General features: G+C 44.7%; 1 protein-coding gene across 1 annotated transcript; it reads left to right on the forward strand.

The window, feature by feature from the left end:
* The first annotated feature begins 2230 nt into the window (after positions 1–2230).
* Positions 2231–5277, forward strand: LOC118513288 (general odorant-binding protein 45-like). Its single transcript, XM_036058860.1, has one exon. It carries the CDS (start codon positions 2319–2321, stop codon positions 3150–3152), a length of 834 nt encoding a protein of 277 aa, XP_035914753.1. The 5' UTR covers positions 2231–2318; the 3' UTR covers positions 3153–5277.
* The last annotated feature ends 15477 nt before the right edge of the window (positions 5278–20754 follow it).

Genomic DNA, 20754 nt, shown 5'->3' on the forward strand with positions numbered 1-20754 from the left:
AGCCACACTGGAGACACACAGCCAGCCACACACGGTGGAGCGCGGGATGGACCAGCGGTCCGATTCCGGCAGAGATTAGGACCGGTGGTGTGGCCAGCGCACTCGATTTGTATTGACTTACTGACACTCGACTGTGCGGTGCGGGAAAACATGTCAAATTATGGACCGGATCGCCGTACTTCCGCACACTGAAAAACCCTTTATTCGCACACAGCGGGACAGCTGTGTGCCATCGTGGCTCGGTCGAACTCGGTGTTGGATTGGATGCTATTGGCCAAACCTGCCAATCATTCGGTGCCCCGTTTGCCATTCCCCCGTCGCCCCGGTCAGCACCGGAGGGAAAAGTGCAAGCGAAGGCAGAAAGGCGAACGGTTAATTGGCTTTACTTCATGCATTTCACCCTTCGGTTTTCGCGCGTCCCGACGACGGGCTGGATGGGACGAGGGTGAGCTCTTTATTGGGAGGTGTCGTTGTGGGTGCGTTCAGTGTTGGCCGTTCGCTGCCCTCACGCAGCATTAGAAAATGGAGGGCGATGCGTATGTTTTCACTCAAACCGGTCAGGGAAAGCTGTAAATAGTGCGAGAGGTGCGATGCCGTGGTGCGTTTGTTTGATGATTGCAAGGATGTTCCCTGAGGTGCAAATAAACAAGGAAGCATAACAACTTCATGCTATTTGGTTCTAGTGAAGGAAGTGTAGTGAGACCTAGACAATTGTAAATAAGTATATTTAGTTTTAAAACTGCAATTTAAACAATAACTTAATTTTACATTAAGTTCTTAAACGCTTTGATGTTGATTTTGAAATGTAGAATAATAAGACTTTATCGTTGTACAGTCAGGCAGTCTCTTGTAGATTATAATAATGCTATGTCCTTAATATCTAAATTGCTTCAAAATCGATGGCTTAATAGCGAGCCTTACTAACCTTAAACCTTGTAGCCATTATTTAACGAAAGGTTTTTAGGATATTACTAGTCCCTGGAAGAACAGATCTTGGTGTCACTGTACTCTATGATTGTATTGAATCGAGGATGGATTTGGTTGGATCAGAATGCATTTCTAAACTTTCAAAGGTTTACGTGAAAGTCTTAACATTTGACGAAGCTTTACAAAATCCCAGAAAGCTTACAAGTGATCCTCGACCATCTCGAATTTAAGTAACAGTTATCGAGAGATCCTGTGAGTTTATGATGGTGGTATAAGAATTATCTTCTAGTTTGGAATAGAGATGAGTATTAATTATTTGGCTTGAAACGAACTGGTTGAACGAGCTAGGAGAACATCAAACCAAAGTGTCGATATTCTAGTACTTCGTTTTCTTCTTCTTAGGTCAAGTTTGCCAGATTAATTGATATCCCATAGTTGGAGAGTCAGTCCGTGTGAGGGAACGGCCCAGTTTGGATTTGACTCCCGATACTTCAGTATGAAGATCGGCACCGTTGAAGCTTCAACCACCTTCAACCATACCCGTCTAGTACTTATTGCCCTTCAAATAATCAAAACTTGACGTCATCTACCGTAGCTTAAGCTCTATCGTCCAAAACACAAAATCCTGTGCGCTCATTTGCATCTGACAGGTGTTAAACAAAATTTGAGTTTAAAAATGGACAATAGTTTCAAAACTTTTAATTTTACCTTTCAGTTCATGTCTTTTGGTTCACATACGACAGAGCGTCATACGCAAACAACAACCGCTTAACCGGGTCACCGGCTACAGACCTAGATAAGGAGCCCGTCACTATCGTCAGCAGTTGTACACTACCCAAACAAACCTTCCGACAAAACTGTTTCTTGTTGTGACTTTCTGTCACACTCCAGCAACACTCGCGTCCCGATAATCTGCTCCCGCTCATATCACTGCATCCGTCTTTGATTTTTAATTAATTCTCGCTTTCTCGCGACAGGTTTCTTCAGAGTTTGCGTAATAGTTGGCGACACCACACTTGGGGTGGCCCGATTTGCCATGATAACGTTTGGTTTCGTTGTGTACGCCAAACCAACCCCAACTCGCACGGTAATGGTTTTAACGAATGGCAGCTAAAATGGGCTGCAGCTGGTCGGAAGTACGTGACGTTGGTGCGATTCGGTTATCCCCTTCGGCCCCAGTCGCAGGGCTGATTTTTGACCCCTTCGCGTACGTGCTAATGGATTGTGGCCCCGGGAGTCGGAATCGCATCCATAGTGCACCGGCTAGCTATAAAGCACCCCGAAACACCAAACAGGTGCGTTTAGTTATGAAACGTTTGGAAGTGGTTGCGCTTCGCACGCGGAGGTAGTTCGTTCCCGGGCTGGAAGAAAGCAACGAGCGTCGACCGAAGATGGTGCGCCGTTGGGTCGTCGAAACGGCGTTGATGCTGCTGCTTCTCACCGCTGGTGACCTCCGGTGTGACGCGAAGAGCAATCTCATACTGCAGTCCTTCGATGAGCTGGTGCTGGAGTGTGCCGAGCTAATGTCGATCACTCCGTCCAAGTTGACCGCACTACGATCGGGCGCGCTGGTGAAGGACATGGAAACCAAGTGTTTGCTAAGGTGTGTTGGGGTGAGTGGGCGATTCTGGAGTGATTACACCGGACTGCGCAAGGACATTCTTGCTCGCTACTTTCTGGCCGATGCAGCCGACACGCAGAACGTTAACCGGACGCAGCTGTGTCTGAACGAGCTGCCCTCGGTGCAGTTAGACGCACAGCATTGCTGCAACTTGGCGCTGGAATCGTTCCTGTGCTTCTACTACAATTACGGAAATTTAAGGCAGGATCGTATTTTCGTTCCGCTGGATCATCTGCAGCTTCAACACGTGACTGCCCGCTGCATGGACGTGCATCACATTACGCACGACCATCTGATGAGCCTGAGCGCGGAAGAAATGGATGCCAACGGCAGCGTCCACTGTCTGGTACGGTGCATCGGCATCAAGACGGGGGTGTACAGTGATCGTGACGGTGTCAACATGGATCTGATTTACGCACAGTACGGTGAAGGTTATTGCGAGGCAGAGTTTAAGACAAACGCGTACGAGTGCATTCGGCGACAGAGCGAGCAGACGTACGGGAACTCTTGCAAAAGGGCGTACCATCTGCTGTACAAATGCTTCGAGAACGTGCGCAACGTGATCACGGAGTATGAGTTACGGGACTCGGAGGAGGAGGAATAGATGCAGCAGTGGCGACCGGGAGCGCACAATTACCAGTACAAACGGCTAAGCGTAGAGGGGTAGAGCCTGTGGGCAGGATCGTAATGGTGGTGGAGTATTTATTTATAATAGTGTTTTTAGTTGTGTTTGGTTAGCAAATGCGAGCGATTAGGTTGAAGCTGCTCGTTAGCTGCTAAGAAAGGTGGATCAACAAAGTGTTTCCACAGAACGTCGACAAAACGAATTAAATTATAAAAATACTTATTTATCTATGCGGATTTTATAAACCCTTTACACTATCTTAGTCTTTCAAGTCTTTTATTCAAAATAATTAACAATTTAAATAACGTTTAATCAATGCTCTATCAAATTCACAGATATTCATCAGCCTCCCGGTCACTACAGCTGAAATACGTTTTAAGGCGCCTAAAAACGTTTTACAGTTGGCATGGCTGGGAGGCTTCTGTCTGCATTGTAACCTGTCAACAAAATCTCAACAAATGTCAACCTCACTTCTGAAGAGCTTCAACATTACTGGAAAAATATGTTCAACACCCATTTCATTCTTCTTTGGCCTTTCAGTCTTTAAAAGTGTTCGGCCTGCCATTTCTGGCTTTCTGTGACTTGTTTTTATAAGTAGCTGAAGAGTAACATCTCAGTGTACGGGGGAGCGGTCTGGATGGGATTTGAACTCCGGTCGTGTCGTGTCCAAGGCCACTATCGCTACGGCGCTTGGTTGCCTAGACAGCAATAAAACACTAACTCACTCGTATTGAGCAAAGTGACATTATCAGGAGTTAGTCACTCGTCGGTTCAGCGAGTGAGAGACATCAAAACTTCTTCTGCTGAGTTGAAACCATAAACCAGGTTTCCAGGATTAAACTCTCCCTCTCACTCATACTCATCTTCTTCTTTTTCCTTGGCACTTTAACGTCGAGAGGGTTGGGCCTGCCATTTCTGGCTTTCTGTGACTTTAATTTACCTGTAGTAAAATAGTCTGTCCTACGTAAGGGGAGGCGGTCTGGATGGGATTTGAGCCCCGGTCCTGTCGTGTGAAGACCGACGCTGTAATCGCCACTGCCACGCCGCGGACCGCCCCACACAACTGAGTTAATTTAGAAAAAATCCAGGCAGTTTAAGTTCGTTAGAAGTTCTTCCTAAATGGGTTTAGTTTAAAGTATCAAGTTATAAATTGACCTCTAAACTAGTTACAACAAACAACACTATTTTGTTAAGCTTTCGAAAGCTTCGTTAACAATATAATTCCCGTCCTCCTGTGTCATTGATTACAAAATACTAGGTTCTGTTCGAAATCTCGCAAAAACTACATCCACAATCTATATATCCGCCCTGCAGTTCACTCATGCTCAAGCTCAGCACTAATCAACAGCAGCCAAACCCGGTACGTGCTCCGGATGGAAGCTCGGCAAACGCCACCAGTTTCGCATCGCAATTGGTCATTTAGCTTCCGTGACTTTGTTTATCAGATTTGCAGCAGTATTTATTTTTCGTGAGTTTAAATCAAGTATGCAAATACGGCATCGGACATCGATCGTTCCTGCCCTATCGCGAGCGGGGGCCCAACTGTGCCCTGCGTTCGTAGTGCAAATCGAAAAAGGTCGCTATAAACCATCGTGCCGCCGTGTACCACCCGATCGAATCAGTAAGAAGATGGAATGGAACAGAAACAAAATGAAGAAAAAAAAAACTACCAACGAACCTCTCGGTGTCAGTCTATTTGCTTGGAGCATAATTGATTGAGAACGTTCGACCGGCGAGAGAAGCTGCCTTTCGTGTACTTACCTTATTTGAAATTGGTTTCGATTGATGTTCGCCCATCCCCTGTGAGGTTCAGACGTCTCCCCGCCCCATACTTCACCCTCGGGATAGGGGGGCAGGGAGGGGCTGGCTGGGTAGGTGAGCCCTCCCCCCTCCCCGGTCGGTATATCTCTCTGGCGGGACCTGAAGCGACATTTAAGCGAACCGACGGCAATCGATAGTGACAATCGACTTCCATTCTGACACTGCCGGAGCTGCAGCTCGGAATCGGGCTTGAGATCCCCTTCGGTTCTCGCCCACGGTTGCGCTCACACGCACACAGCTACATGTACAAATGCCCGTGAGGCATGGGCGAAGAAGATTGGCAGCCCTTACCGGCAGCACCACCAGTACTGGAACAAATATACACCTTCCCCAGCCCAGATCACAGCACGTTCTGTGACTTGGCCCCGGGAGCGATACGGAATTTGCTGCCCGTTCGCCTAGCCCTTGATCCCTTGATCCAAACCACCCGCGGGAGCCCGGACAGGGTGTTGTGCACGTGGCGCAGGGGTGCAGCTACTCGGCAGGGCAACATCAAGAACCAATCAATCTTTTAATAGTTCGATCACGATTTTTCGTCCAGCAAACAATCCGATTCGGATTCGGATATCGGACCGCAAAAGGGTATGGCAGTCCGCGGGGTGGCCGAGGTGCGGCAAACTCTAGTTTCGTTTTGTTTCATTATTATTCATTGTTGTACACAGGGCCTTCTATGCAGCGCCACCCTTTAGGTAGGTAGAAGTTTTCCCTACATTCGTTTTTATTCCGTTTTATATGCTTTTCTTATTCGTTTCAATTATCTCTTTCAACATTCAACGGCTTCACGTTAGAAGTTGGGCTGCGGGAGAAATCACTCAACTTCAGAATCGCTCGTGCAAGCTCCACCGAGCCGGGGGTGATATTGCACATCTTCCATCTGGCTGTGTCTTGTGTGTGATGCAGGAGGCACGATAAAACTAACACTAGCCCTCCCCACCCATGGGGAGTGAAGTTTCATCCGCGGTAGCACACGCGGTAGCATTAAGGCGTGAACAGAAAAAATGAAACAAAAACACCCCGAAATCCGAACCGAACAATCAATAAGTTTGGCTGATTGTTTGGCTGATCGTTTGGAAGGGCGGGTGGAGTCTCGGCATCTGATTCACTACAGACCAATCAGGCCACAACGGTAGAACGGCTTAAGCCAGTGTCACAAGGTCATGGCGAAGTTTTCTTTTGATGGCCATGGTGAGTCGAAGTATTGAGTTGCTGTTCGAGCTAATGGTTTCTGTTGGAGTGAACGATTGATGAGCGAGAAGACGCGTATTTCGAAACCAAGCTGTGAAGATATTACTGTTATTTATTGGTGGATTAAATAATCAACGGGAGAGCTCTCATGGTTGTGCCTGCGTGAGGTGATGGATATCTCTGTGCATTAGAGCAAAGTTTGGACAAGAATCTGAAGTATCTGAACAATAATTGTAGAATTAAAATCGTCAAACTATCACCGAGGCAAACTTCACTGATAATATGTGTTTCAATTCCCAAGAGTATGTTAAGCAATCGTATCCCAGCAGGGCATACATCTCAGTAAAACCTAAGTGAATAGGATCGTTTTACTGGGCCATGAGCCACAGCTCTAGTTCTGATATCATCAAAGCTTAAAGCCAAAGCAACCTTCTCTATTCTTAAAAACGATTACCATTTGCCTCAACAAATATTATCTTCTAACCTAAAGGTTTATAAGTTCCAAATGTCATTTAGTTTAAAAAATGCTACGAGGTATTTAATCTGATTTGAATTAGATCATTTCAATTAGTATGGTAAGGTCATCTATTCAGATTTTTAACTCAGCAATATTCGTCATCCAACCTTCAAAATTTCAAACTTCAATCAAAATGTTGACCAATGCTCAATCTAAAAAAAAATCTATTATCTTACTCTCTACAGTGCATCTATACTTTGTTTTTAATTAAGCATCCCGCTCGCACAAAATGAAACATTATGTCCAAATGCTTCACCGATCATTTTCATAGCGATGCTGCTCACCAAAACTTTCCAATCTCTTATATTAACAGCCAAACTTGCTGGTGAGTGCAGTGGTGGTGCAGTGAACCGATTAAGCCACTCGCTTAGTCTAGCAGCAAACAATCTTGTGTCCCCATCCCGTCGGCAGACGATGATTATGATGATGGCGATGATCGGGTAGCCCGGTTGTAAGTGACGTAGAAGCGCACACTTCGAAGCGGCTTCCCAGAAACCATGGCGAACTAAACTTTGGTGTTTGGATAGTTTCCTTATCTTCGGACCACTTAACCAAAAACTGGACCAACTTCCCCGCCGGGTCACCAACAAGTGGCTTTTGACTGGTGTAGAGAACCAGCTCCGGCTCCCAACGCACGCTCCATCTACCGGGTATGGTTAATATGTAAATGTAGCTTCCTTTGAAAAGGATCTCAACATGCTCACACGTGCGAGTGTTTGAACCGCAACCACTGTAGCAGAAGAAGAGCGGCTCGAAGGAGGAGTTTAGAGACTATTCAAACTTACTAGCTGACGGCTCGAAGATCTCGGGCAACTTCTCATTAAACGAGTGAAACTATGCAAATAAGCCTCTAACTCTTGGCTCCTGCCTGCCTCTATGAGGATTGATACTTCTGCAACCACAAACACCACATGGAGCGATGGAAAGACCTGGCCCTCAGCTCAGTCCTACCAATAAGACTTTAATATAGGTTTTTCGTTGCGCTCTTGCACTTTGGCCGGGGTGAGAAAAGTCAGTGAGCCGTGTTTGTGTTTACAGAGTAAGTCTTTTCTTGAGAAATATCATAATGGGTTTTTTTTTTTCGTTGACGTTGAATAACATTTAGATTGTGTCAAAGTTTCGCAAACAGCATATCATGCTGTTAATGAAAAGTTTCTCAACACACACACACACACACACACACACACACACATAAGTGCACATGACCACCGCCCTTATATGCGCTGCATCCAGTCAACCAAAGAAAGCAGGGCTCTCGGCTACATTGGACAGCGCTAATGCCGCCATATGCACTGGTGGATTTCCGTGTACAGCACAAGGAGCGGCAAACTTTTCGGCAGTGACAAATACAACTGCTGACACTAAACACGACGACCAGGAGGTTTTTTTTTTGCTGCAAAGTTTCCGCCAGTATAGCTTCGGGTGTGTGTGTGTTTGGTGCAGCAAGTGTGCTCGGAGTCTTGTCTGAAAGGAGAAAAGCTAGTGCTCCGATACAGTACGCTGGGACTGGAATTCTCGCACCGAAATAAAACCGACCAAATTACGATGAGCAAACAGGGCGGACAGCAATGAAAAATCCCTTCCATCCCGCACAAACACTTTTACCCGAGACAAGCGACTAGAGCGAACGCGCCCAAACGGACACCCGAACAAACGGAAGCAGCTTAACAAATTGTATTATTTATGGCGCGACGGTGAGTTATGGAAAAAGTTTTCCTATTTTGGAAAATGTTTAATTTTCGTCAACTTCATTACGCGAGCGCACGGCGCCCGCCAATTCTAGTGCGGGGGGTTTTTCGGCGGTTGGAAGAATTTTACGCCACTTTTTCGCCACCGGGGACACAATGTGCACAATAAGAAAGGATGCAGCCAAAGGTTCGGAGGTTCGGGGTTTTGCTTAAGATGAAAACATAATATTTAACACAGCTTAGCGTTTGGATCGTGTGGCTGTCCAGGTTGGAACGACGAGGTGTGGGAAAAGGCTTAGTGAGGCGTGCGAAGTGCATATGCAGTTCGTTCCCCGTGTGGTGTAAGGTGCTCAGCAGCATAATTACCTTTCGCCAGCCATGTCTCATACACGCCATTGAAACAAAGTTTAGCGAAAAACACACGATAGCAACAATGTAGCTTAAATGAAAGATCTTCCAAGGCAAAAGTGAGAACGCTGGCTATGGGGGATCTATGGTGAGCGGTTGAAGAGCGTAGACAAGAGCTACTTGAGTACTTGGAATTAAACAAAACAGACACACACACACACTCAAGTAAAAAAGAAGACAAAAAGGAAAAACTACATTTTCAAACAACTCTAAGCTACTCAACTACTAGAGGGGGTCGCCGAGTAGATTATCTAGGCAAGCGGAGTCTCTTTTTTCTTCTTGCTCGCATTAAACTTTTGCCTCTTCCGGGGGGGAGCTTTATTTAAGTAATTTATTTTTGCCTGTAAATCCTATTACAAAACAAATGTCCCACTTCATCCCGGGACGAGCTGGGGACCAGAAACTTTTTGCGCTCGCTATCGTCAATCGCGAACAGTCGTCAGGTTAGGGCAAGCGTCGTGGGACACTCCTGGTGGACGCATAATTTCTCCATCACTGGTCGTCCATGAGGCTCAGGAATTGTTCCCTGGCAAGATTGTTTCGGCCATTGATACAGGAAATGGTGATTGTTGAAGGGGGGGGGGGGGGACCCGAGGACCGAAAATATCAACCACAGAAAAGAGCTATAGAATCAGACACCAGTAGAAAAAGTAGAGCGAATGGCAGTTACCGACCGAGCCTGACAATCAGATCGAAGAAGCTAAAGTTGTCGTCAAACGAAGGTAAGCTAGGTGTTGTGCCCTCACTGTCCTCAGCTTCACCACCAACCGCACAATGGGAGGAGCCCCAGTTCGGGGTGGGAAAACTTTCCAGCTAATCTTCATCCTCAGCTTCCCCATCCGACTCGTTCCCCTCAGGGGGTTGTCAAGCACCTCTCCCTGGTTGGTAGTTTTTGGTTTTTGCGATCGTTTGTGAAATATCGGCCCGATGGAAGCTGAGATGATGCTGGCAGGCTACTACTTCTTCTACTACAGCCAGAGAAATTTGGAGGCGTTCAAAAAAAAAAAAACAAAACAAGACGGAATAAATTCGCAACACTCGAAGTGAGCTGCTCGGCGCGTAAAGAATGATGCCCGGACGAGTGCCGGGCGGGGCATTTAGAAACTTTACTCATCACTGATAATTGTTCTCGTTCGCGCGTTTCCGTTGACAAAAAAAGGGCGGGGACGTGAAAATTTATCATCACAACTTACCGCGACATCTTTGTGGTTGTTGGACTTTTTCCAATTTCCATTTCCTTTTGTATTTGCCATGAAAGGCTTTTCATGGAACGTGACGTATAACTTTAGTCTTTTGATAGTAGTATGGTGAATTTGGGGATTTGATAGACATTTTTGCTCGAATATTCTTAGATGAATTTTGTTTTGATTTATTTTAGAAATATTTATTAACTATGTTTAAGGCCTTTTAAAGCAATCATTATGGAACATTTGTTTGAATTTATAGAAAAGTAAGAAAACTACTAAATATTAACATGAACGCTTATTATCGAATGAACTTTGAATGAATATCTTTCTTTCTCTCTCTCTCTCTCTCTCTCTCTCTCTCTTTCTCTCTCTCTATTCTATTTGGCACAACTACAGGGGAAAGGTCCGGATGGGACTTGAACTTCAGTCTTGCCATACGAAGACCGGCGCCGTTGTCCCTTCTATCACTACTTACTGAAAGGCAAGCGAGCAACACAAGCCTAACTTGTGCATTTGAAAAGAGAAGTAGTTGATAGCGTCATTGAATATGTAACTGGATTAATTTGATCAGCTTCGACCTACAATGAGAGATCAAAGTCCATTGCGTCCTTTATTGCCAGGTTATTTCTGAAAGAGTTCCAGAAGACCTCATATTCTACGTATCCTCATTTAGGAACTAGTTATCAGTCGTCATGTATTGCTGCAACTTATATCTGCTATTCAAACTCACCATGCATTAACCGAAAAGTAGTTCAAGATATAATTTGAATGCTTGGCTATCGCAGAAACCACCTCGAAAGATGTTTGATATTCCGTTCCTTGTTATTCCACGCTCTATACAAACCGAAACCGTGCTCCATCAGCGATTGATCGTGCTGGAAGAACTTCCGCCTGCCATCGCTTCAAACATGCCAGGGGAAATGAAACACTTGTGATATTTCCTGATAGTTTCGACCGATATTTTTCGTTGGTCCTCCTACCGACCGATCTCCCAATCCATCTCACCAATCCTAGAATCATCCTTCCTTCGTACTCGTTTCATGTCCGTACCTTTCGGCAGCGCTAGAACTCGGTTGGACTATCTGTCCCACCTATCAAGCTCCCGTGCTTCAAGTTACACAAACGATGGTAAAGAAAATTTTGCCCCCCGCCTTGCCCCCACCACCCTATTTTCCCCACTGCTCCAACACGATTGCTTGCGCGTTACTTGTGAGTCCCTTTTGCGTACCTGATGATCCTCCGCACACATCCGGTGCGGACTGTTTCCCTGGTGCCCGTTGTGATGTTACCTTACGCTTTTGGCTGCTTATTTATCGTTTTTACGATGGAAAAGTTAAACAAGAAACTCCCAACCACTTTCCACCCAGTGTCCTTCCCCCCCAAAGAAGCACCAACTTCATTCGCTCGCATTCGTGCACAGGGACGGACTTTCCATCAAATTCCGAAACGCGTAATTCGTCGCCACCGTGGTCGTCGTTCCGGTGTTTGGTTGCCCTGTGACTGTTTCCCTTGGTAGAGGGGGGGGGGGGGGTTCGCTTCTCCGCCAGTTGGGAAAATGGTGCCCAACGGTACAACAAGTCAAACGTTGTTAGCCGAAATGAACTTCTTTCCAACGGCGTGAAGCCGGCAGGATAATAGATGTGGATTAAATTGCGTGATCTTTGGCGTCCGGCAAAGTGCGGGTTTTTTGGCGGGGTCGCATTTTCTTTGCTTTTCTTTTTTTCTTCAACTTTAACGTTTTCTTCTGTCAGTGCTGGGACCGTGTCCAAAGGAGGCCAGAGTCCTGTGTCCTGTGTGTGTGTGTGTCCACGGAGTTGAAGCTTAGGAATTGAGCAACACTGTCGGTGGTTCTGGAGCAGCATGAGATGGGCTGCGGTACGTCAACATTTACCGAAAGATGATTGACGAAATGAAGCAAGTAGTTGCGGAGAAAGTGGGACGGCAGTTTATTTCCCCAGCAATTCCTTGGACTGGGTGTACAGAATGCCGGAAATGTTTTGGATTGAGGGTGGCTCGAGGGATTGAGGGATGGGTTTCGTTTCGCTTTTTTTCCTTCTTCCGCTCAGCATTCTGCACTCCAGCCGCACCAAGCGAACGGGGCCGAAGTGGCAAACGTTTTACCACTTAACGGAGGCCTTTTTGACCATTTGCCCGGCCAAGCGATGAAAATCGGTTTGTGCCTCACTTGGGGCTCGTCCACCACGTCAGGAGACTCAATCTAATTTATTTGCATATTTGCTGGAGTCTACCGGTGAGCTCTGGTGGTACAGGCCCCGTTTGCTGGCTACACACTTGCGGTGCGGTGTCTTAAGGGGCTTGGATCATGCTGCCTACGAGTGGTGCAATTGGTTCGCTTTCGCTTTGGTTTGGATTAGCACCACCATCGGGCGGGAAGTGGATTTGTTTATCCAAATTCTAATGGAAAATTTTCTAACAAGCCCCGCAAAAATGAATTTGCGCGAGCAACTTGCATTGTTGGCTTCGTGGTAAAGCGAAGCATCATGCCATATCCTGTAGTTGTTCCTTTGGTTTTCCCTTTGTTCTTTCCTTGGAACCATAAATTCCGGAGAGCTTTGTACTACCACTTCTGACTTCTTTGACTTGATTTTACCCGTAGCTGGATAATCATGTCCTGAGTATGGGGGAAACCATCTGCTCCAGCAGTATGAAAGGCTGGGACCATTACTTCTAATTTGCAGAATTAAGCAGAAGAGTTAGTACAAATGTATAAATAGAAAATATTTTCCCTTTATAAATATAGTATGAATTAATCAATGAATAATTGTGTATTTTTACATGGTCCGGCCGGTCTGATTGCCAACAGTAGTGCCGTCCTTCACATGGTAGGACCGGAAGCGAACCTCAGCCAAACCGGTCGCGCGTACTTAGACTTTTTTTATCCAACAACGTTCAGCTATGAGTTTAAAAAGCAATTATTTGTCTTTTAATTACAGCCAAGGGTACCAATAAGATCTCTATTTTTGCCGGTAACAGTCTAAAACCTTAAACAACCTTGGCGCTGATGAAGCTTTTGTAAAGCTTTACAGGGTTTCCGAGAAGAACTAACGATGTGCGAGCCATTTCTGGGCAATGGCTAGGATGAAGTAAACAACTGCCAGGTAGAACTGGCGATCTGTTACCCTTTCTAGACTATGGCCAAGTTGAACTAGACACAGACTAGGTTGAAGTGGAGGATGGCCAGGTTGAACTGAAATGTCAAATTTGAATCGATTGCTGAAGCGTTAGCAAACATTTGGGGTAACGCTTGAAAAATATTTAAAAATGACCGGTAAAAAACATATTTTTTGTAATTATTTTTTTAATGGATATTAATTGAAAGAGAACGCTTGAATTGCAACGAAGCTTGTGTGTAATCAAAAAAATATTATTTACTGCGCATTGGACATGTTTCAATGCTCAAAAACAAATATTTTTTATTGTAATGTTGTTTTTGCTTTCCAATGTATTTTTTATCTTTCTGTAAAATATGCAAAACAATAGTTTAAAGAATTCGAGTCATTGACTATAGACATAAACTTCAACTGTCATCTTCTGTCAAAAGGCAAAATTTAAACAACATTACAATCGTTTCAAATTTGACATTTCAGTTCAACCTGGCCATCCTCCACTTCAACCTAGCCTGTGTCTAGTTCAACTTGGCTATAGTCCAGAAAGGGCAACAGATCGCCAGTTCTACCTGGCAGTTGTTTACTTCATCCTAGCCATTGCCCAGAAATGGCTCGCACATCGTTAGTTCTTCTCGGAAACCCTGTAATGCTTGAAATCTTGATCGAGGATTTATTTGACTTCAAGAATGTTGATTTATTATCATCTTATCCTACCGAGAATAACGATTCAGAATTAGAACAGATAACTAAGGTTCCATTGAAGGCCAGCCCGAAAGAAGATGCAACAGCGTCGGTCTTCACACGCCAAGACCGGTGTTTAAATCACATCTGGGCCGTTCCTGATGCAATACTGAGGAAGTATCACAAGCTTATGCATGTAACTAACATCACTTAAGTGCGGTCCGCTGACTTAGGCGATTACGGTGCCGGTCTTCAAACGACAGGACCGGGATTCAAATCCCATCCAAACCGTCGCCCCGCACGCAGAGCTGACTACCTTGCTGCGGATAAAATCAAGTCACAGAGAGCCTGAAATGGCAGATCGAGACCATTCGAGGTTTTAGTGGTAAGGAAGAAGAAGAACATCATTATTGTTAATTGAGAGGCTTTCAAACTCTTCAGCTGAGTTAAGGTTTCTACCTGAGGACTGGAGAATGATATAAACAAGCATTAGCAGGTCACATCCAATTAGATCTACAAATAACTCACATAACATACGAGCTATTAGCCAGAAATCAAAAATATATTTACACTGATCATGAACCAATTACTGACATGAGTACTTCAAGGCTTTCAACAAAAATGATCAATACTTTGATTTTTACTCTATTGTGGATTATTTTAATCGGTCATATTGCCAAAAGGTGTTGATAGGAACCTTAGTTGATAGGAAATTTTAGCCTCTTGTAAATCAGTTACACTGAATTTGATCCGACCGATTTATAGATTTATTTACTCAATTTTTTGTAGTAGTGTTATAACAATTTTTTCAAGATTTAAATTCATGTAATCAAGCAATACGGCCAGGCCGTTCTTTATGAATAAAAAAAAATAAAATAAAATTCATGTAATCTGAAACAAAATTTCCCATGATTAAGCGGTTGGTCTGCTATATTTTCCATCTTCATTGGAAGTGCAAAAACTCAACAAAAGTATCCCATACTCTCTCTCTCTCTAAACCATAAGCACACACAAAAAACGGGGAGCTAAAATATTGCTTCTATGCTAACGCAAACACTCGCCAACCGGTCGGTGGAACAAAAGTAATCTAAGTAAAACATTTTTTGAAGGTACGTTTTTGGGAAAGCGATGCACCAGCAAACCTGCTCGCCATCCAGATGCCCTGAGTCAGCCGGATAGAGCAACCTTTTCCCGCTGAGTATGGGCTTTTTTTGGTTTGTTTTGAGAAAACCAGACCTAGTGGCTGGTCCGAGGCAAAGCAAGGCTAGGTGCGTTTGTAAGTTTGCATATTTGCACGCTGCCCAATCGTTTTTCAATTTTTCGTACAATATTTGAGCAGCTAGCCGCGCCGCTCGCTGGGAAAGTAGCGAATTGAATGAAAGCACGTCACGAGTGGTGAATTTGCATGTACGGCAGTTGGGAAAATGGATGACTGAATGGCGCTCGGTAAAATATCATCCCCGAACGCGTTTTCCGGCTGCGAATTCGATGTATCAGGTCCACGGAGTTTGGGCATGTTTTATTTTGCTTTTCACTCACTGCATTTTGTGCTACAATGGTATGGAAAAACGGACACAGCGTAGCACAATCTAGTCGAACGTTAAACCCAGGGATGTAATCGTTTTTGGTGTTTTTTAGTTTTCCAGTGAGAAGGGAAAAACTGAAGAAGAAAAAAAGCCCCCCGTTTGCCTCACAATACTACCATGATAGAGGGCATGTGAACCCGGGGGCACATACAAACAAGGGCTTTTCCACTCGGCAAGCAGCATCGAAAGGGTCGACGATAAATGGTCATCGTTTATCACACCGAGCACACTATTGCAACTATTGGATTGTGCTACAAGCTCGGGCCAAAAACTATGGCCTGTTTTGCGGGCCGTTTTGTGCTACCGTGGCACAATTCCTTGCGCCAGCATCGATCCATTTCCGGTGCCAGGATAGATTCGAGCTTCGATTGTCCATTTCACGTTTTCCGAAACTTCGAGCGAGGTTTCGTTTCCCCCCCCCCTCACGGATTTTGTTGCTGTTAAAGGTGACGAGGGAGCACACGAATCCATCTCATCGTTGGAAAATAGAATATTGACCAAGCAGGCACAAGCACGCCGGGAACGTAGAATAAATAACGCTACACGCTACATTAAACAAATCGGTTCGATTGATTTCAAACTAATCATTCCCGTGTTTCTGCAGCTGGAAGCGTCTCGTGCCCGATTTGGGTCATTTTTTGCCCAAAACCCCGGAACATGTCATCACCCGGGGCAGTGTTGTGAGTTTTGTGTTCTAGATAGTGGCAAAAGAAAGTTGAACCAGTCAAACTACATCACTTCGGTTAATTGAACTCTTGCAACTTGTGTTAGCTTTTGTGTAGCGTAATATTTCATCCCGTCTATGCAATGGTGAAGTTTAAGAGAAATAATGACCCAACAGTCGAACAGAAGCCTCGATATTCTCTCAAACAGGGCAGTGTTGCTCCAACGGTGAGCAAATGGCCCAAATTTCCACAAATGTCGCACAATATTTACCGACCCGTGTTTGGGAACCGTCAGCGCGTCAGGGTGCGAGCGATAGTGAAGCCATTTTGTGGAGGTTGACACTGTGTATCAACCGAATCAACCGTTTTTGGACTTCATTCTGCGTGAACGCACGGTGCTGTAACATAAACAATCGCACCAGGGTCGTTCGGGTAGTGAGTGCTTTGCTTCGGTAAATTTAACTTGACAAATGGAGGAGATGATTCCGAGAACGGGGTTAGGCTAATATTTACCTCCGCTCCGAAATCCATGCCGCGTAGTAATATGGTCACAGTACCTAGTAGTCGGCGACACTCTCCGGTGGCAAAAATAATTAATCAGTAAGCGTTAACGGCCCAGCTAGCTTCTGCTCGATCGGCGTGCGGGACGATGATTCCGCAGCCCTAGATTGCTGGCTCGCTCCGTGTTGTGGTTAGGCCGATCCGCCCGCTGACTCGGATGAAATTGATCGACTTTGGCCGTGGTTGGCGGGCCACGGAACAAATGCATCGCCACTTAAAACTGGGCTGGGGTGAGCTGACTTTAGAATGGGGGCACGCGCGAACGGGGTAAAACGCGACGTGTCAAATCACAAATAATCAGCCCAGCACGGGTCGTTTCGGCGAGCGTGGTGACAAATGTTTGCTTCCCGCAATGCCCGGTAGCACAGAACCGTTTGTGGGTTGAGAGCCCTTGAGGCTGTGCTGCTTAGGCGAGTAAGTGAAGGTATTAGTGGAGCCTTGTGCCGTTGAAGGTTTGAGCTGCTTTACCTACTGCGGAAGATTAAATCAAATAGATCGACCGGGATGAACACTATCCCGAATAATGCCTATGCTCTGAAGGCTGCCGGGGGATTACATCGAGCGCTTGTAAGCTTAAAACCGAACGTCAAATGTTGCTGTTGAGCTGGCTTGTGTGGACAAACATATATTGTGTACAGCATTGAGATTTGAAGACATGAGTTGATATTTAGTGAGAAATAAACACAGTTTAAAAAAGAATACAATTTTAAATTTGATGCTTTAAGTAAGGTAGTGCTATAATAGTATTTATGGGGCTTAGTGGTCCATTTGAGATGTTAGCACAAATCACACTTTTTGATTGAATCAATATGATTGATGATTAATCTTGGGCTACTTGGATACAGCTCTTAGTTGCAGCAGCTTAGTTGTGTTTTATCCACATCTGTGATTTAATTATTCTCACTAAGTTCCTAGATATAGATAGATAGATCTCACTAATATTTCTCAAGAATTGTCTTCATTGTTGAATTTTCACCAGCAAGCAGCTGCTTTTAGACGAGATTCCTGAATGCAATTAAAAACAGTGATTTAATATGCATAAAAATAAAATTGAAAATCTTACAAGACCATGAGCCTTCGTCCTTATCTGGGTCATATATACATGCCTCTTATGATATTTTGGCTCTTATGATATCTTATGATAATTGGCTGCTACAAGTTGTTGAAAGACTTAATGAGAAAAGTTGACCTGCTACAACTGCTGCAAAGTCACCAATTACCCAGGAAAGCAATTTTCTTGCTATTGAAAAATAGCTTGTTAAGTCTTGGACTTCAATACGCTTTTCAGAGGCTGCTAAGGTGTACAAAAAAAATCCTGAATCCTGACGGCGATCTTTCAGACCATCCAGACCTCCTCCTTGTTACGTAGAACTGACTACGGATAAAATCAAGTCAAGGAAAGTTAGAAATGATTAACCGCCACTTTTCGAAGTTGTAAAGGCCCTTAAGAATAAGCAGACAAACAATTGATACAAGTCGAGTAAAACTACATCAAGATTTTTTTTATCAATTACAAGATCGAATACCGAAGTTCTTAAGTCTTAAGAGGAGTCCCAAACGAATTTTCAAGTGATTTCCCGATATTTTCGAACGGCAATTTCGGGGCATTGATTCTTCTACGGGTTTTAAGTCTTTAGAAAGATTAACCTATGTAGGTTTATGGAATTAGGAACCTAGTTCTACCGTACGAAAGACCGGCCCAGGTTCAAGATTAAACTATCTTCGAGTAATATTGGCCCTTTCGTTCAAGGAACATTTGAAGAAATAAAATTTGTTTTCCACAATCTTAAGCAGATTACCACTTTCTACTGAGCAAGTATAATTAACACATGTGGAATACATAATTGAATTTTCCTGTTTCCCCTGTTCCAGCTCAATAAAATGCTTCCACCAGTCTAATCATAACAAATCGTCACCCGCAACATTATCTTTCAATTATCTCCCAGAGTTCAATTAAAAGCCAGCAAAACACTCGCACAGCTCGCTAATAAATCGGTTAAACTGTAAAATAAAACGTTTATTACAATTCAAACGCAAACAACGGCCCCAGTACGCCCCCTAAGCCCTGCGAAACACCCTAAACGCCCTTTCGCACTTTGTCCGCTTGGTGAGGTGTGTTGGTTGGGTCGAGTTAGCTTTCCAAATGGCTTTTTCGCACTCACTCACTCGGGTCACTCGCCGCCACCGGTCGGTCGGGTCGGGCGGCTATCTCGTGGATCTCATTAATGGCCGTTTAGTAATCACGCCGAATCAATTAACGTCAGCAGTAAAAGTGAGAACACGAGGCTTACCAGCATTTGCAACCTTTTTGCATCGCACCACAGCGAACGCATTGAAAAAGTGCACTGCACATCTCGCACCAACCCAACTCCCGATTTTCCCCCTTTCATTCGGGTAGGGTTTGTGGGGTTCGAAACCCAACAAAACAATTGTATGTTTCCGGCAGGGTTTCTGAAGGGCCCCGAGGGTCCCGGCAGAGGCAGAGAGAGAGAGAGCCCGCTATCGGGCGCGTATCTCTAATCGTGGGCCACTCATTATTCTTTGTGGACCCCGTTAGCACCCGACTAAGCGGTTGGCAGCAGTTGCATTCGCCAACGACCCACCGAATGCACGCGCCGTAAGTGCATGAATGGAAGTGTCGATTTATCGCTCTTATTATCTGCTTAGTGCTTACTGCCGCATATCGGGCCAGCATACTTACCTTCCAACATTCACCTCCCTTCCCGTCTTCCTCCTTCCCTCCCTTCGTTGGTGCATCTTGCTGCTGCGCTGCAGTAGTTCGATTGCATCGCTGAACCAAACGAGTATCGCTGCGGGAAATCGAACCCATGGTATAAAACCCCATTTTGCTATCGATCTAATCTGAAATCTGGCCAGTTATCGGGTTTGTTTATTGGTGGTGCGTTTTTTTTCGTGTGCTCGCCTCGGTGCTTCTTCCACGGCGATACGCTAGTTTTTTTTTTGCTTTTCTGAGCCTTTGGAAGGGTTGGAAAGCACCGAGCACATGCATACATATTTGCACAGGAACGATAAATTGCCAGGCCTCTTTCTCTCCCATACGGAGATAGGATAGTAAAGAAGGAAAAACACAAACTCAAACACACACTCCACAGAGGGGTGGTTGGGTTTATGCTACTGGGCGTACCGAGAGAGTGAGTGAGGTGCCGTGTCATTAGGTGCATCGCGCACACGACGAATGTGCAAACGTAAGTGCTTATTACGGTTCTCCAATAGACAAACTCTCAAACGAACCAACTTTAATCGACATATTGAGTGGATCGGTAGTATGGCTTCGAATAAGGAGATATCTATCTTTCGTTAAGCTTTGTAGTCAAAACAACTCAAAAAGACTATTTTAGTTAAAAGGTTTATAAAAAAAATTAACAAAAGCTTCGGCAACTCTAACCAATTTTATTCATTTGATTCTCATACACCAACAACATTACATTGCATTACCCAAAAAATCCAAGTCTGCAAGCCATGATGTCTTCTTCTTCTTCTTCCTCCATGGCACTACAACCTCGAGAGGTCTCAGACTGCCATTTCTGACTTTCTGTGACTTGATTTTACCCGTAGCAAAGTAGTCAGTTCTGCGTACGGCAGGGCGGTTTGGATGGGATTTGAACCTCGGTCCTGCCGTGTGAAGACCGGCGCTGCTTTCGCTGACCACCGTACCACCCCAAATATCCATAAATTTTCATTAAAAAAAAAAACAAATAAATAAATATCTGAATACAATAAGGCATGAGTTCTTGGCGCTTGACGCAGGAGCGCTTACCACTGCCTACTTCAAGTAAACTTTCAATAAACTTCAAGCTCACTGTGCTGCCCAAAGTCAGTTGAGAGGAGGTGTCGTAAAAAACCCGTTTTGACACATGGAAAGAAGTAGAAGACCAGCACCAGTTTGACGTTTACTTGACCGCATCGAATCATCTGGTTATATGTGTTGTTTATGATTCTCGATGCAATAACATTATTTAATGATTTGTTTTCTTCTATTTTGCTGTTCAATATCGCTCGGAAAGCTTAGATCAAGTGAAGAAATCAGGATATAGTAGTGTGGCAGTGCTATCTGAGGTGATTCTGTTTTATATTTATTACTGTTTGAGGTGGTAACGATTCAGCGCCTATATGCACAGGGTAGCTTTGACTGT

This window comes from Anopheles stephensi, chromosome 3 (genome assembly GCF_013141755.1).
Source record: "Anopheles stephensi strain Indian chromosome 3, UCI_ANSTEP_V1.0, whole genome shotgun sequence".
In the NCBI taxonomy this organism is placed as follows: Eukaryota; Metazoa; Arthropoda; class Insecta; order Diptera; family Culicidae; genus Anopheles; species Anopheles stephensi.

What these genes read in the sequence shown, in the direction of transcription:
- LOC118513288 (XM_036058860.1), top strand. Translation starts at nt 2,319, where the DNA reads ATGGTGCGCCGTTGGGTCGTCGAAACGGCGTTGATGCTGCTGCTTCTC.